This window comes from Ochotona curzoniae, unplaced genomic scaffold, assembly GCF_017591425.1.
Source record: "Ochotona curzoniae isolate NIBS_2020 unplaced genomic scaffold, NIBS_Ocur_1.0 contig_430, whole genome shotgun sequence".
In the NCBI taxonomy this organism is placed as follows: domain Eukaryota; kingdom Metazoa; phylum Chordata; class Mammalia; order Lagomorpha; family Ochotonidae; genus Ochotona; species Ochotona curzoniae.
This window is the reverse complement of record NW_024466219.1, coordinates 24,750,157-24,768,313: the sequence shown is the minus strand read 5'-3', so window position 1 is coordinate 24,768,313 and position 18,157 is coordinate 24,750,157. Positions and strand designations below refer to the sequence as shown.

Here is an 18,157-nt window from a genome sequence, read left to right as displayed (position 1 = left end):
TCAAAATTAGATTCAATCTTTTTGTACTGATATAACCCTTAGATCTTATTTGTCGGATTGCTGTATTGTTTTTTTCATAGACATGGATGTCATCAGAATTTTTGATATCCTTGTTTTTAAGTGTAATTGGCTATTGAATCAAACTCAGAAGGAGGCTCATTGTTACTTCCTTAAACATTAATTCATCCTTTGGGGTGAGATACTCAAATGACATCTGGCCTCATAACAACACGAGGGATGAACTTTCAAACCAGGTAATTTTGAATTTCATCAGGAAACCCAATCTCCTGAATAACTGTGTTGATGGGGAGCTAAGCATACAAAGACCTCATTATGTAGACAGAAATGCAATATCCCGGTATATGTTCTGTCAATGATTAGAAGCGTGAACATTTTTCAGTTTCTATTTCCACGGAGACCAGATTCTGTGATGACATGAATTAAATCTGTCAGATTTTTCTGGGGCCCTTCATATTAGCTGTGCATATATTCAGAATCTTGATATTTTCTGAGAACCCTCTTATTCTCTTGGTAGATATAGCAAAAAGGTCAAATATATCATATAACACATATCACATTAGGGTCTCAGATAAGGCTTTAATTTTTAATAAATTTTTACAAGTTGTTTATCTCATGAAGTACAAAAGTTTAAGGCTAAATAACAAGTCAAATTTTTAAAAGTAAAGAACCACGTATATGCTGATTATTATAATTTCTACTTCCCATTTCTAAGTATACGGTCACTTAAAAACATATCAAGAGGAAAAATATTTTTTAAATGATACAGAAATTTAACACATGGAGAGCTTTGGAAAGTAAAGTGAATAATATTGCAATAACCTGATTTAAAAAAAATCTAAAGAAGATGTCACCACATGGCTAACTCCAGGTCCAATACTCTTAAATGTCTTTCAAAATAAAAATAATCAGTTACCTAGTCTCATTTTTCATGTTCCATAACGTTACTTTTTTTAGGGAACAGCTTTTTTTTTTTTTTTTTTTTTTTGCTACAGAACACACTTCTCAAAATACATCAAAACTTTAGCATATTTAAAGCTTCATCTATAGAATCGTTTTACACAAAAATTTATCTCACTATAAGATAATTTTACTGAAACTATTTTGCAAAACACCAAGATAATACACCATTAAAAATCTGCTTGTCATCAGTTTTCAAGCTGTTTTTAAACATAACCACTAGCTTTCAAGATAAACAGAAGTATATATCTGTGTCTTATCCTTAAATTTCTTCCTAAAATACCATTGAGTCTCAGAAAAATATTTCTAAGTACTGAAATGGTAAACAGCTCTTAATGATCATTTTGAAAGGTTCACTGTAGGCTAAGGATTGTACTCACCTAATTGCCTCATTGGTTTCTGAAACAGCTCTCAGGTATTCTTTCAAGTAAAAATAATTAAAGCAGTACTTTCGGATCCTATATCCTCGCCATACTTTCTGAATCTGTAGATGTAAACAGAGATAAAGTACGTCATTTAGTATTTTCTTAAAAACACTAATAGATACTAAAAATCTAGATAATTACAATTTGTAATGCAAAATCCTTGCATTTGCCACTACTAAACTATATGTGAGAATACACAAAGCAGTTCATGGAAAAGGTATATTATGAGAAAACTATGTATGAACTTTAAGACCTTTTTGCACAAAATTAGCTTATCTTGGAACCAGTATTGTGGGGTAAAAGACTAAGCAACATCTGCAATACCAGCATCCCATACTGGCACAGGTTCAATACCTGGCTGATTCTCTTCCAACCGAGCTCACTGTTAACACATCTGGGAAAGCAGCAAAGCCATGGCGCTAATCCACATCTGTGGGCCCTTGCACTCATATGGGAGATCTGGATGTATCTCCTGGCTTCGGTCTGGCCCCGCTCTGGATGCTGCAGCTACCTTGCAAGTGAACTAGTAGTTAAGACCTCTCACTTTCTCTTGATCTTTCTCCCTGTCTGTAACTCTGTTTTTTCAAGTAAACACAATAAGTCATTTTTTTAAAAAAAAAAGCAAAACAAAACATTTTAATTCATTTTTATTTTCCTCAAACTTTTTGAAGTTCCCTTATATTCAAACTCAAGTTTACTCATATATTTAATATTTGATAAGTGAAAATAACAATATGACTTTATGTAATCATGGCTTATCTTGACATTGCTGTAATCATTTCATGAAACATAACTATTACTACTATAATTTCCTAAAGTGTACAACTTTTTCCATGGTCCAGAAGATAGTATTTTTTTTCATTGTGTACTTTTTTTCAGTAGACCATTTAATTTGAGTGGTATTTAAATATTTAAATTGAGTGTTTTATCTTGTTAGCATAAAAATCAGTCAGTGAGACATAGTTTCTAACGTAAATACAGGAGTATCATTTTAGAAAAGTTAATTTTTATTTATTTAAAAATTCAGAACATCTGAGAAGTATTTTTTAAAGATTAATTTATTTGAAGGCCAGAGTTAAACAGGAGACAGACATACCATATCTGTTAGTTTAATCCCCAAATGGCATTTAGAAGTGACTCAGCTCACAGAAAAAAAAAAAAAATTAAAGGGGAAGATACTTACATCTTGATCATTACATTCTAAATGAAATAAAATTATGCCAGAACCATCAGAGAGACATGCTGGAGTGTGGAAAGGAAAGAGAGATGATGGAGTTTACGAGTAGATAATACTAACCTACTGGTACACCCATTCTGACTAGTAGTTTTTAAGGTCAACAACTGAACTCAGCTAAAAACTCTGTGATACAATATGAAAAATGTCCTGTATCCTAAAACAACAACAACAAAACAACAACAATGACAAATGCCTGCCCTGGGCTTCTCTCCTTCTGTAAACAAAGCGATTACTGGAAATATTGCCAAGCATAATCAGAGAGGTTGCTACTGTTTTAATATTAGAGAACCCAGTTCTAACACAACTAACGCCCTGGACATCTACCCAGAGGCAGGCTACAATTACCTTCCAACCCTAATTATTTCATTCACAATTGAGTATTAAAGGGGCATAATAAGTAGTAGTAGTTAAGGTAACAAATTAAAAGTAATCCACACTAAAGTATAAATTAAAGGCATGCTTTAAGTGGCTTTGTGAGTGATGAGTGGATATAATGAGCCAGTAAAATCGGAGCATTTGAGTGGGTGAAGAAGCCACCATCACTGAAATGAAGAATCTAAAATTTATGGAGCTCCATTCATGAGCCAGGTATTATGCAAACTGCTTTAATTCACACAATATCCTTATGAATGGGGCATGATCTCAACGTGAAAAACGAAGAAACTGAGGTTAAGTAATTTGTTCAAGGTCACATAATCAGTAAAAGAGTAAATGGCAGAGTCAGGACACAAATCCAGGTCAGTCTTAAGCTGCATACATGTTTTTTAATTTAACATCTTACAAATATCCTGTCTAAAAAGAAACACTCTGTGTGTGTGTGTGTGTGTGTGTGTGTTCTTGAATTTAAAAGATTTTCTTACTGTATATAGAGCCCAATAATAACAATGCAGGGGAAATTTTAAAATATTTAACAAATGATTTGAGTTTTGCATACGTTTTCTCTTCATATATCATAAATAACTTCCAGTTCTTAAAGATGTACTTTTAGAAAGGAAGCTGAGTTTTGATTAAACCTCTTAGTGATTTCAAGGTGACCGGGTTACCACTTTCTAAAACAGGACCAAGAGGACTAGTATTCTTGTCCTTCAAAATAATTAGCAAACTTTCAGAAGTGATTGGTATAAAACTATTGTCATTGATCGGCTGTGAATAGATAATTTTAAACAAAGTCATTGTATGTTCAGCAGATTACAGCTTGTTAACAGGCAAGTTCTAAATGACCTCTTAAGCTAGTCAAATCAATGATGCATATTCCTCATTAAGTAACATCAAAATGTAAGTGGTCTTATAAATAATGTTTATTTAAGCACTAAAACAAATGGCAAAACCTTGATATATCAAAAAGCCATCTGCTCATAGAAAAATTTTCTCTGCATTGGGTTTATTTTCAACCCTGAAGTTCTAAGTATCCTTAATACGCCCAAAGAGAAAAGGAGTCTTATCTCCAATTAAATGAAGAATTGAAAAATCACTTCATTGAAAAAGACCTATCGACAATCCAAGAAGCAGAAATTAGCTATTATTAAAAATTTTACTTTTACATATTACAATGTTCAATATTCCAGAAGACAATAGTGTGAGCAAAGAAGAATAGGTTTATAAACTCTTCAATGATAGCTAAAAAAATAAAAGCAGTGATATCTAAGGCTGGTGCTATAACTCAACTGTTGAACATCTACCTGCAAGTGCAAGCATGCACTATGGGTGCTGGTTCATGTGCCAGACACACCACTTTCCATCCAGGTCCCTGAATACAGCCTGAGAAAGCAGTGAAAGATGGAATACAGCCTTGGGATCCTGCACCCAAGGAGACCTGGAAGAGGCTCCTGGCTCCTGGCTTTGAATTGGCTCAGATCCACTCATTGTGGCTACTTAGCAGATAGAAGATATTTTTCTTTGACCCTTTTCTCTGTAAATCTTAAATCTGCATTTCTGATAAAAATGAATAAGTCTTTTTAAAAGTAGTGATACATGTTAAATCATATATGAAAATATATTTCTCACATATACTGAATATATATGAAAATCATAACTAAATATTTTAGCAAAGATTGTGAATAATAACTCCTTATGTAGCTGCTTCCCTTTAATACTATTTCCCAATCCTATATGATATAACATTATAACATTTCTTTCCTCCACAATCAATTTAATCATTTCACATACTATTGGTATAATAAAGAGAAGGAAAGATGAACAGAAATTCTTTTTAAAATTTTGTTTATTTTTATTGCAATGTCAGATGTAAAGAAAGGAAAGACAAAAAGAACTTCCATCTGTTGGTTCACTGTCCAAATGGCCATAATGGTGGGAGCTAAGCTGACCAGAAACCAGGAGCTTCTTCCAAGTCTCCCATCTGGGTGTGGGGACCCAAGGATTTGAGCCATCCTCCACTGCATTGCCAGTAGAACAGACAGGGCATGAAATGGCACCTATATGGAATGCCAGTGCTCGCAAGAAGAGTATTAGGCTGTTCAGCCACTTGGCTTGCCCTTTAAGCGATCCTCTTTTCATGGTAATGGAACATATAAAAATGTAAGATGATGGAATAGGGTGAAGACAGGTTAAAATGGATGGAGGAAGATGAGCAGAGGAAAAACAGAGACGGTGCGATCTTAAGAAATAGGAGAGGAAAGGCCAATGGCAGAGGGATGTCTGGAGACCCATGGACAAGGGGAAGCAGCAGGGACAACAGAGTGGTGCAACAGTGAAAAAATACCCCAACAGTGATCAGTGTTCCACCAGTGGTCAGTGGGAAGGGAAGAGTGCCAGAAACTCAGGAGGTAAACTCAGCCACAGAATTGCTGGTCCTGATGATTTTTTAAAATTGATTACATTTCATTTTGTGACACAGCTTCACAGGCTCTGGGATTCACCCAACCCCTCCCCCGCACCCTCCCACATGGTGGATTCCTCCACCTTGTTGCAATATTACAGTTCAAATCCAGTCAAAATTCTTTCATTGCAAGCATATATCAAGCATAGAGTCCAGCATCTTATTGTCCAGACAAATTCAACAGTTTCTTGGGAGACCAGCTCTGGTCTAAAGGCTGAGCTGGCAGGATATCAATTAAAAGCCACAATATAACATCAACAACAATTTACAACATTATGGAGTTAATTGACATGGTATTGAGTGACCAATATGTTAGAAAAAAATGCAGGTTCTAAACCACATCTTGTGACTACTTCATTGACATTTCAATTTTTGTTTATGTACAACCAGCTTCAATACACCTTAAAATGGCTATACAGCACTATTCAGCTGTCTCATGTCTATTTTCATTTTAGTATTTAGCATACTTTTTTTTTTACTGAACTTGGCAGATTTTAGGATAGTCTAAATTGGCTTATAACTCTAACAAGGCATATGTCAACAGTTGAGGTGCAGAACTGTTTTAGGAGGGGTGTGCAGAGAAATCTTCAATGCCTTAGTGGGGAGTAACTTATCTTTGCGTCCTACCTAGTAAGGTATATGTAAGTCCATGCTGACTGTTTCCTGTCTGGTTCTAAGCTTTCCTTATTGTTCCCTATCTATCTATTCTAATTTTTTTAGGAGTGGGGCTCTGGAGCAACCCTGATGGTCATTGCAGGAGAGGGTGGGGATCTAAAGTTGGAACTAAGTAAGGACAAGAGAAAGCTCCTCTTCCGAGTCCCAGAGGAAGTTTACTGTTCTTCTGTTTCTGAGGTCCACTCAGGGCTCCTGGCTATTCTGATGATCTTGGATCCTGCAAGGAAGTATTTGGGCTTCTTCCAGCCCATGTGGTAGATCCAAACAGGAGTGGATGACCTCAGAATTTCTGACCTCCAACTGCAGTCCAATTCCCCGTGGTCTTCTTGGCAGTTAGGATGTTGTCTTGGTGCCTGTACTGATAGTCCTTGGTGAGGATCCTGGAGTTTCCAGGGTTGGGATATAAGCCTCCTCTTGTCCACCTGCTCCATTTGGGGTCCCTGCTGCTCTGTGCATATGACCTCCTGCTAAGAGGTTGTCAGGATTGCTCTTGATTCACCTGAAGGTCTTTGTAGTTTTGCTATTGTCTAATGCTGATTTGACTCTGTTATCTATAAGTTACCTGTTATGATCTTGATAGGTTATACTTCATATCTTACTCACACATTCTAAGCAGATGGAAGATTTCTTGGCTCTCCTGCCCCATTATAATAATCAAGGAATCCATTTATCAAGAAGAATTCATGATATTAAATATATATGCACCAATTGCCAGGGCACCCAACTGTGTGAAACAAATATTAATGGATTTAAAGGTAGAAACAGATACCAATACAATAATAGTAGGGGACCTTAACACCCGACTAACTTCAGTGGACAGACTGATGAGACAGAAGTTCAGCAAAGAAACAACAGAGCTCAACCAGATAATACAAAAAAATGAATTTAATGGATATCTACAAAAGCTTTCATCCTACAGACACACAATATATTATTTTTTTCTTCAGTACATGGAAACTTCTCCAAAATATAAGATCAAAGAATTAAAGAAATGGTTCTTTGAGAAAATCAATCCAAGTGATTCCACATTAGCCCAACAAGGAGGGAGAAGACTCAAATATATATAATCAAAGGCAAAAATGAAATGTCACAAGTGAGAAAACCTAGAAGAAATGGATAAATTTTAGGCACATACAATCTGCAAACAATGAATCAGGAAGTAATTAAAAATGTCAATAGACCTATTACCAGGATGGAAACTGAATCAGATGTTAAATCCATCGCAACAAAGAATAAATTCTACCAAATATTCCAAGGACTTACACCAATACTCCACAAACTATTCAAACAATAGAAAGGGAGGCAATCGGAGAATCAAGATATCAGAATAGGGTAAGGACATGTTTTGACAGATGAGAAAACATTAGCCAGTGTAAACCAGAGAGGGCACATTCCAGGAAATAATAAAGGACAGAACGACAGCAAAGGGGCATCCCTGCTGAGAGACTGACAGAAACAGGAAAGCACAGACACAATGGTATGGTGTTGTAGTGACCAGCTATCCCAGCAGCATTCATTGAGTGGTGATCTGAGCTGTACCAGCAGCTGGAACTCCACCAACAATAAAGTGAGAAGGGGTGTTCACCAGGAGCTCAGGAGGTGAACACAGACAAGGAACTGCCCATCCTGCTAGTCTGTTTGATTTGACCAGGAGCAGAGACAGAGAAGCAGGTCCCAGGTGAGTGGTATAGGAATAGGGATGATTTCACAGCCCAGTAAACCTCCTAGAGCTGAATTGGATGCCATTTTATGTAGTGAAATAAAGGCTATGGGTCAAGGCTATGCATATACTGAGCTGGGAGTGAGTTCATTTCTGGCTCAGTGAACTGCAACAGCATGGCATCCTACAGGTTCCACCCAAGATAGGTCTTGGTAGCCCTCACTCCTGATGGCCAGCAGATAAAGAACTCTAGTAATGGCACATTAAACACCATTTAGTACAGTGAGGTAAAGAATTTAAGACTGCAGGGACAATAGTGGGCTTGCATATACTGAGCTGGGACTGAAATCACTGAGCTTAGTGCCCTGCACTGATCCCACAGGGAAAGTAATACTGACTTTAGCATCGTATAGTTCAAAATAAAATCATGTGGCCTCCAAACCTAATGGCCAACAGGTTCCAGCAAAATCAGCACCACCAACATCCTAGCTATATAGGACACCTGGTGTCTCCCTGATCCTGAGACCTGCTCCAACCTGAAGTAGGAGAAAGACTGTGCACAGAAAATGGTGCAGACTTAGCACAGTATCACAGGAGGTGGAGATTGGTGATCCGGGAACTGGGGCTACAGAGACCATGGTGGAAGTCTAACATGAGAACTCAGACCTGGAACTTGCTGGAGGTTGTGGCACAAATGGCTGCAAGCAAAGAGTTGTGTACCAAGTGCAATAAGTAAAATCGAACTGCAGACCTGTGTTTAACACAGCTTAGAAAGCTGCCCCAATGAGAAGAATCTGATAACCAAAACTACAATGACCAAGAGCAAAAGAAGAGACACAGGCACAATGAATATTACTGAAGAAACACCTGCAAAGGAGCAAAGCCCTTTGCAAACCTCAGAGTTCACTGAGGAAGACATTGAGAAATGAGGGATACAGAATTCAAAACACCTGTTACAAAACTTCTTGTCAACAATGAGAAGCATGTAAAGCAGGCATTCAAGGAATGTAAGAAACATGTCACACAGGAAATGAATCAAATGAAAGCTGATATATCAGAATTAAGAAGAGAGTGAAGCAAATTAAAAGTACAGTGGAGATCTCCAAAATAGAATGAACAAAGCAGAAGAAAGAATCTCAGAATTGGAATATATTCCCTGTCACCAGTGGAAACAAATAAAAAGCTGGAAGTAGAACAGGGTCTATAACTGGGTCAAGCCAAAAAAAAAAAAAAAAGTATTCAAGAATTAAGACACACTACTAAAAGACCAAGTATAAGAGTTATGGGAGTCCCAGAAGGTGCAGAAAGAGAAGCTGGGTTTAGAAATGTATTTCATGAAATAATAAATGAAAATCTCCCTGATCTAGAGAAACAACATTCAGGAAAGACAGAATCCCCAACAGGGTTGACCAAAATTGATCAACACCACAACACATGATAATCAAGCTCTCTTCAATTGAACATAAGGAAAAGATCCTTAAATGTGCACATGAAAAGCAATGAATTGAGATATAAAGGGATGATAGTCAAATTCACAGGTGACCTCTCACAGGAAACTCTAGAAGCCAGAAGAGAATGGAGCAACATAGTCCAGATTCTAAAAGCAAAAAAATTGTCTGCCGAGGATAATGTGCCCAGCAAAGCTATCCTTTTGTCTTTGAAACTTAAATAAACTTCTTACACAGTAAAAAAAAAAAAACTCAAGGAATTTGCCTGCCCTAAAGGTGAGATTTAAGATGTTCTCTCTCTCTGTCTCTCTCTCTGTCTGTCTGTCTGTCTCTCTCTCTCTCTAAGATTTATTTATTTTATTGTACAGGCAGATGTACAGAGAGGAGAAGAAACAGAGGAAGATCTTCCATCCAATGATTCACTCCCCAACTGGCTGCAACAGCCGGTGCTATGCCAATCTAAAAGCCAGGAGCCAGGAGCTTCCTCCAGGTCTCCCACGCGGGTGCAGGGTCCCAAGGTTTTGGGCTGTCCTCAACTGCTTTCCCAGGCCACAAGCAGGGAACTGGATGGGAAGCAGGGCTGCCAGCATTAGAACCAGTGCCCAAATGGGATCCTGGCGTGTTCAAGATGAGGACCCTAACCTTTATGCTATCACGCCAGTCCCAAGTTGTTCTCTTGACAGAGAAAAGTATAGCACCCAAGAAAACCAAAGGCAAATGTAAAGAACACTGCAGTAAAATGACAACAGAAAACTAAATAAACCTATTGCTAAAATGACAGAACCAAACTACCACCCATTCATATTAACCCTGAATGTAAATGGATTAAACATATGAATCAAATGTTATAGATAAGTAGACTGGGTTATAAAACAAAACCCATCTATTTGTTTCCTATAGGTAACATCTCACCAAAAAAGAGCAGCAGGAACAATATCTCAAGGATTTCAATTTTTGTTTTAGTTCCATCTCTTCAAATTACATTCTCATTAAATTTTTCACTAACTCCAATATCCTAAAGCAGCATAATTTTCTTCAAGAAGATTGTTTCCTTTTCTTGTTTTGTTTTGTTGCCTTTTTTTTAGGTTTATTTTTCTGGGTTTTGTTTGTTTTCTTTATTATTTTTTTTCTTATTTTAGATTCTTAATTTTTTTCTTCATTTGTTTAGTGACACATTAGTCATTCAGTAGCATGTTATTTAACTTCAAGGTGTTTTTAATTTCTTTTTTTTTCTTCCTGTTGTTGAGTTTGTTTTGTGGCTTTTCAGTTAAGGGGATGTACAGTAACTGTGTAATGGAGACTATCACATCCAGATATGAGGATACAATGCAATATGCATCTTTACTTTCAGATCAAAGATGGATTCCCAATGAAACTGTTAACTATATCTTGACAATAGAATACTGAATTCTTGCTATTGTCCATGCCCGCAACGATGGACATATGACTGTGTATGAAGAATTATACTATAGTAATAATGCAGGGGAATTCAGTGGTGGGGAGGCGATTTGGGGAGAAGTTAGGGAAATCCTAGGGCCTAAGGAATTGTATCAAAAACAATAAATAAATAAATAAATAAAATGTCAACAAAAAAGGGGTGGTAATCCTCCCAAACTCTTTCAATGAAGCTGGTACCACCTTAATACCAAAGCCAGATACAGAAACTTCAGAGAAACAGAACTACAGACTTAGATCCCTGCTGAAAATAGATGCAAAAATCCTCTGTATATACTAGCCAACACAATTCATCACACGAATTCTTCATGCAGACCAGGTGAGATTTGTGTCCTGCATGCAGTGATGGTTTAATATATGCAAATCAATCAATATGATAAATAACACCAACAAATTGAATCAAAAGCATGTGATCATCTCAATAGATTAGAGAAGGCATTTGATAAAATCCAGGGCCACATCATGCTAAAATTCCTAAGCAAGAAAGGCATAGAAGGAACATTTTGCAACATAATAAAAGCAATATGCGAAAAACCCAACTTTAGCTTGATTACTAAATGGAGAAAGACAAGCAAATTTCCTAGCAAGATCTGGAACTACACAAGGATGTCCACTTTCACCACTGCTATTCAGTATAGTAGTAGATGCCCTATTAGAGCTATTAACAAGAAAAAGAAATTCAAGGAATTCAAATAAAATATGATTAATTAAAAATATACCTGCTAATATTTGCATATATATATATACACACACACACACACATACACATTTATCTGTTCATAGATGACATGAATATTATTATTCAGCCAAGTGGGAAGTGAACCAATGGATGCAAGATCTTTCTGTCTGCCCTTTTCTCTATAAATCTGACTTTCAAAAATAAATAAATAAACAAGGCTTTAAAAAAAATCAAATTGCTTTCCCAACATGAATATTACTGAAAAAGGTAAGTAGTCCACTGTAGCTGAAGTATTTGCCTCTGTCTTGGGAAAAGCAGCAGGGAAATCTATTTGATTATCTAGTTACCACTTCAATCCCCAGGAGCAAGGAGAAGCAGGCAGAGAGACAGGCAGCTGTCCCTGGCCCATACTCCCAGCAGTATCCACAGTCCACATAATGCTAATTTATCTTCTTCAGTTCAATGGAGGAGTTTCCAGAAAGCATTTTCTACTTCGTTTTATCAAAACTAAGATCACTTATTTACAGAACTGCTGGATTGATGAAAGACAAAATGGAAATATATCTCTTAAGGATATCAGTGAAATTCATGTAAGAAAATTCTCCATTTATACTAGTTCAGCAGTTGCAATTTTATCATATTGTCACAAAACAGATGTATTTTTGTCAAACTCATTCCCCAAATCTACAAAAACCTAGCTTGAGATGCATAATTGCTAAATTCAGTTTTCTATTAGAACAAATTGCACGGGAAAATGAACACAGAAATGACTGAAATAAAGCATCTAAGCTGGAAATTCGGCTTATTACTCTAAATCTATGTATAATTTCTAATTGATTTGTATTGAGTAACTCTCTCATATTCCTGAACCATGTTCATCTATTTATCACAATATTCTATACGACATATGGAAACTAATACATTCCTTCATTAATATTTACAGTCTTGTTCTAGTTATGGCTCAGAGATATTTAGCATTCTAAAACAAAAGCATTTATAATTACATGTTTTACATTTTACTCTAACTTTTAAAACTGCCAAGATTACTTAGCATAAGTAACTTTCTAACTATGTACTCTTTTCTCTCCTCACCATTAGCATATCAATCAAATTTGCATTATTCTGCTTTGCTCATTTTATTAAAAGAGAATTCAGGGCACAATTGACTTTTCATTTGTTTAACAAGTGAAGAAATATTTACCCTGACAGCCATTGCATTGTAGAGATTCATCTTCATAGTATAATATGCTACCTGTGAATCAAAAAAAAAAAAGACGGCATATATTTCAGTTATACAAAGACAGTGCAGCCTATTTTTACATATGAAAGATAAGAATGTTTATACATAATACATAATAAGAGTTCTAGGCTTAGAAAAATGAAATCAAACTTTGTATTGAAGAGATAGGCTTCCTAATACATAATGCAAGCTTAACCAGAAAAATCTATGGTAGTCAAACTAGGAGCTAATGGAGATATATGATCATAAAATGTTCTCCGCTGAGTTTGATAATCAATGGTGCTCTACTGAGAATAGAATAACAAAGCAGAAATATTCACAAGTGCTGGTGACATGCAGTATTGTATGATTTATTCACTGGGGTTCTTTTAGCCAAAACTCACAGAAACATAAAAGGAATTCATATTTCAAGACGTCTGGTTTAATGAAAAATTCAAAGAAATGCTGTCTTCAGTCGAAATCGTTCAAGGATATGGATGCAGTGATGGAGCAAAATTGTGCCTTCCAACCATCTATGCAAAACGTTATGTACTTAGCCGCCTCCTGAGTAATCCTGGGGAATTTTGATTCATTTAATATTCATTTTAACACCATAAAATCATAAATACAATGATATCATGTTACAGGCAATCCCTTGACATAGTGATGACTTCCACAAGTCTTTTTTTCTTTCAAGACACAAGAATCAAAATACTGATCTTCGTTACACAAAATTATCTTTAGCAATGTAGCTTATTTCAATGAAAATATTGCTTTAAATGCATCCTTCCCATCTGTTCTTTTAGTTAAAATATAAAATCATAACATAACTGGAACTCAGATTATAATTGGTATTTTCTAGGTACATAAGAGATAAGAAATGTAACCCTGTGCAAAGAAGTTTTCTTCACTGTGACAAACAGAAATTCCTGTTAAAGGGTTTCACAGTAATTAGTGTTGCCTGAATTGTCTGTTCTGATCCAAAGCAAATTGTCTGTAGAGAGCAGCAGGGCTGGATTATTTATCAACAGTCTGAGCAATTAAGAAACAGTTGGCTGCAATATGTTATTTACAAATGAATACAATGATGTTACTTCATTTTAAATTCTCTTTCTTTGTAATAGCAAGCAAGACATAAATCTTGGATTAAAGGTGACTTAAAATATTTATCATAATATCATATTTCTCCAAGTCATAAGGAAGCAGCTGTTGTCATTCAATATTCTTTTTAAAGGGAAAAATATACTGGAAAGTATATATTCCAAAATAGATTCAGAAAAAATAAATTAAAGCAGCTCTTATCTCGGCCATGTCACTGTTTAAGGTACAGACCCGAGTCAATTCTTGACTTTTTTTTTTTTAAAACTGACTGGGAGGTACTACCTAAGCTACTGGAAATTTCTCAGTATTGATGTCTTTTCTTACAAGACAGGGTAACAAACTTCATTGTTATGAAGACTAAAATGAAATGAAGTATTTAAGGTGCTTCAGAAATGGCTGATAACTATTATAAAAAAAGGAGTTATCCATAGTGTTGTTACACATTTTGTGGCTAAATGTATGCAATTTAACTATAAATCAAATTCCAAAAAGAATTTAAAAAAATCTTATAAAACAATGGTAAAGACTACATAGCCATTAAAAAGGATGAAATTCTATCATTTGCAATAAAATGGTCCCAGCTGGAGACTACTATGTTAGGTGAAACAACCCAGTCCAAAAAAAAGACAAATATCATGTTCTCTCTGGTACCAGGCAATCTACATGCAAAATGCAAAACGAATATGTTCATAGGTGATCTAGTATATACATCTGTTCTCATAGCTGATATGTGCAATGGAGACTGGCATACTAGGAAGTGAAGATACATTGCAGTACACAGCTTTACTCCCAGTCAAAAGGAGGACTCCCAATGAAAGTTAAATGTATCTTGACGATATGATACTAGAGTTTCTACTTTTCTCTATACCTAAAATGTCATGCTGCACATAAATACTAGAATGTTTAACTTATAACTGTTCCCAAAGACTATAATACTATATTAATAAGTGGGAACTTAGAACTGTTCCCAAAGACTATAATACTATATTAATAAGTGGGAAAGTAGTAGGAGAGGAAAATAAAGAGAAAGAGGAGGGAAAGGGGAGGACCCCTATACCTATGAAACTGAATTGTAGAAAATAATAACAAGAAAAATTTTTTAAATAATGGTAAAGAGTGATAAAATTATTGAGCCTAATAATTTTTAATTTTGTAGTGAAGAGACAGAAAAGCATTTGCATTCCAGCATATCATCCAGATCCATATGTCTTCAAAAGTACTAGCAAGCATAGATGACACAAGTATTCCATTCACATAAGGTACCTTGAATACTCAAATTCACACTGACAAAACAGTCCAGGGAGACTAGGGGAAGCAGTGAGTCTTTATCTGATGGTTTACTGAGTTTCAGTTGGGAAAGCTCTAAAGATGCATAGTCCTGTTGTTTCACACACAACCCCATGACTGTGTCTAAAGCCACTGAGGAGTGATAATATTTAACGGTATGTATATTTTATCATAAGTTTTAATCTTACCAGACAATATGGCTTTATTTGTTGTTTGGACAGTACAAATGAAATGTCTGCATTAAAGTGATGACAGCAAAACATTTAGAAGCCATTCACGCATGGAAAGCAGATATGATGATCCTGGATTTTTGTTATTTTCCACATCGCTGCTACCCTCATTTCCTAATTTTGAATTTAATCATTAAAATGATTTATTATCAAGTAATCAGGAGTATTCTACGCATATGCTTTGCTGTGTTTGCTGGCAATCGAATCCAACATGGTCATTACCAACAGCTGACTTATAAATGACCTTCCTTTTTTCAATAAAAGAATTAAAACTCAAACTCTTTTTCCAAGTTACTAATAATTCATCTTTGAAATAGGAGAACAAAATCTGAACTCATTTCCTTATTGTCATGAAAATATGCTAATAAAATTTGAAATTAATGTTAGTAATTCAGTCTAGGATGTCTTGTTTTCATTGCTTATTTAAAATAATAGGACCTTAAAGGGGAAAATGGACATATTTTTAGTTTCTGTTCTTACACTAAAAAGTAAAGAATTTTCCATATCTGAGCACTCATTTAGAAATCCTATAAAGAGAAATTTTTAACATAATTTGGCATTTTTTTCATCTATGGAAGGAAAAATACGTATGTGCATGTATCTATGTAATATATGTGTATATGTATGTATATTTACACTCATGCATATATTTAACATAGTATATTTACCATAAGTTACCATGTCAACCTCTTTTTAGTTTTTTAAGATTTATTTGAAAATACAAATAAGACCATAAGCTATTCATAATTCAACAAAAATTCCAATTAAAGTGCCTGTTATTTACCACCAGATGTCAATTTAAATGGGTAATATTGAATTATCAAGAACCATAATCATATACATTTATTTCACGATAATTCACATTGAATTAATTGTTTACTGAGAATGTTTATATTGTCCTGCTCTCAAACTGTTAAGATAAAAATAGTGCATTTGATATTAAACACAATGTAAGTTGTAATGATAAAAATATACCATATAGTTTATATTCAAGCATTCAAAAGGGACAAATGAGAAAAGCTATGTCTACATTTTTCTGGTCTACAAAAATGATTATTTTTATTTCATCATTTATTAAGTAAGAGAGTAAATGGTAAGGAGAAATTTTCACTAACAGGTCCAAACAAAGGGGACCATTTGAGTGGCCAATGGGACAAGCAGTTTATAGGAAAATTTCAGTGGGAGTTCAGCACAGATGCAATGCATGCGCCCTGAGGACACACACTGAGTGACTTACAACTTCACTGCTAACACAGAGAAGGATCAGACCACGGCCTTAGCAGCAGGATAGGGTTCTCATCATCGAAACCAACAGGGCCACTAAGGCATAAAAGTTTGGGTATTGGGCTACATACAACAACATGAACATCAGCAGGAAGGCTTGCAGTGGAGGGTGAAAAGCAAAATGGGAAAAAAAAACAGCCAAATAAGAAGCAAGAAAGAGTTGGATCTCGAAAGACAAGAATCACTTTAATCTTACAAGCTGGTGAAGCTGCAGCAGGGGAGATGTGGGACACTTGCATGACTTCATTAAGTTATTCTGTGTCTTCTGAGAACTAATTAAAAGATGGATAAGATGTTCCTGGTACAATAGCATTTTAAGGAATCTTACTTCTCTGCTTTTAAAAATTTCTTTGAGAGCCAGAGAGAAAAAGAGACTGATCAACACTTCTCATCTGGTGATTTACCTCCCATACACCTGTAATGGCCAAGGCTGTCCCGAGCAGATGCCAGGAGCCAGGAGTACAATCTGGGTGCCCCACGTGTGTGGCATGAGACATTTTATTTGAACCATCACTGCTTCATGCTAAGGTCCACGTTGGCAGGAACCAACAGTTTCTGTAAGCTCACAGGTATTCCAATTTGGAATGCAGGCATTGAAATATTAGGCTAAACCTAAATTCGTGGGCATCTCTTTACATCTGCAGGGTCTTTTTGAAGTTTATCATGTTTGTAATGTTGATAACTCCAAGTTTCTTTTTGAGTTTTCTTCTCTGGATACTAAAATATTTTGTCATTCTGCTTTCCTGTTATTCTCTAAATTCTCTTTCCTCAGCCAAAGTCTGACCAAAGTCATTACACAAGCTTTATTTCCTGGCTCTCTGCTCAACTACTCAGATATATTTGTTTTTAGGTGTAAAATTCTATCATTGGGAATATAATTAGGGCTATAAAATCATTCTCTCCATCTCTGATGCCTAATATAACCTCTCACTTGCTTTTTCAGCATAACAAAGATTTGTCGAAGTATATTTATGATATGCCAAACACTTCTCTGAGACAGCATCTTCTTCTTACAAGACATAACCACATGGAGGTGTCCTAACATCATCACAGGCTCACAAAGCTCAAAGCGTTTATTGTAAGCATCACAGAGTACTCCATTCAGGAACTACATAGCAGTTTTGCAAGGATAAACAAAGCAAACAAACAAAAAAGAAGTATCTCTTGTAGATTACAAAACAACAGAGTTTGCTTCTCATCCATATGGCTTGTGATCCAAGGTTCTACATGTCTCTTCATCCTAGCTATAACGCAAAAGAAGCAGCTGGATCTGAGATGTGCCATTTTTGTGTCACAGGGGAAGAATTAGAATTTTCTTAGAACTTCTGCATAGCATGGCATATGTCCTATTCTCACAAAACATGACCACATTCAAAATCAGTAGGATGGAAATAATCATTCTCATGGGAGGAAGGTGGGGAGGTGAATGAATACTGCTAAAAAAGAATGTAAGTAATTTAAACTGGCATGTATTGATATTATGTAGTATTGATGCGTACCACAGCAAACATCTTCCAGCTCAGATCCCTGTGAGCCATTCATTTACCCAGTCGGTAAAAACTCCTTCAGGCTTTCTTTGTGAAATTCACGGTGATATGTGTAAAATACAGCACACAGAACTGTCACTGCTGCTCAAGAGTTTC

The 18,157-nt window shown here is 35.7% G+C and overlaps 1 protein-coding gene across 1 annotated transcript in view; it reads right to left on the bottom strand.

Annotated features, from left to right (window-relative positions):
• SPATA17 (spermatogenesis associated 17) overlaps positions 1-18,157 on the bottom strand; it is a 151,045-nt gene that overhangs the window by 109,157 nt on the left and 23,731 nt on the right. Inside the window, exons 4-5 of the mRNA XM_040985313.1 lie at positions 12,595-12,645; positions 1,359-1,462 (exon numbers count right to left, since the gene is read on the bottom strand). Of these exons, the coding sequence (XP_040841247.1) occupies positions 1,359-1,462; positions 12,595-12,645 (155 nt within the window). The remainder of the gene's footprint in view (positions 1-1,358; positions 1,463-12,594; positions 12,646-18,157) is intronic.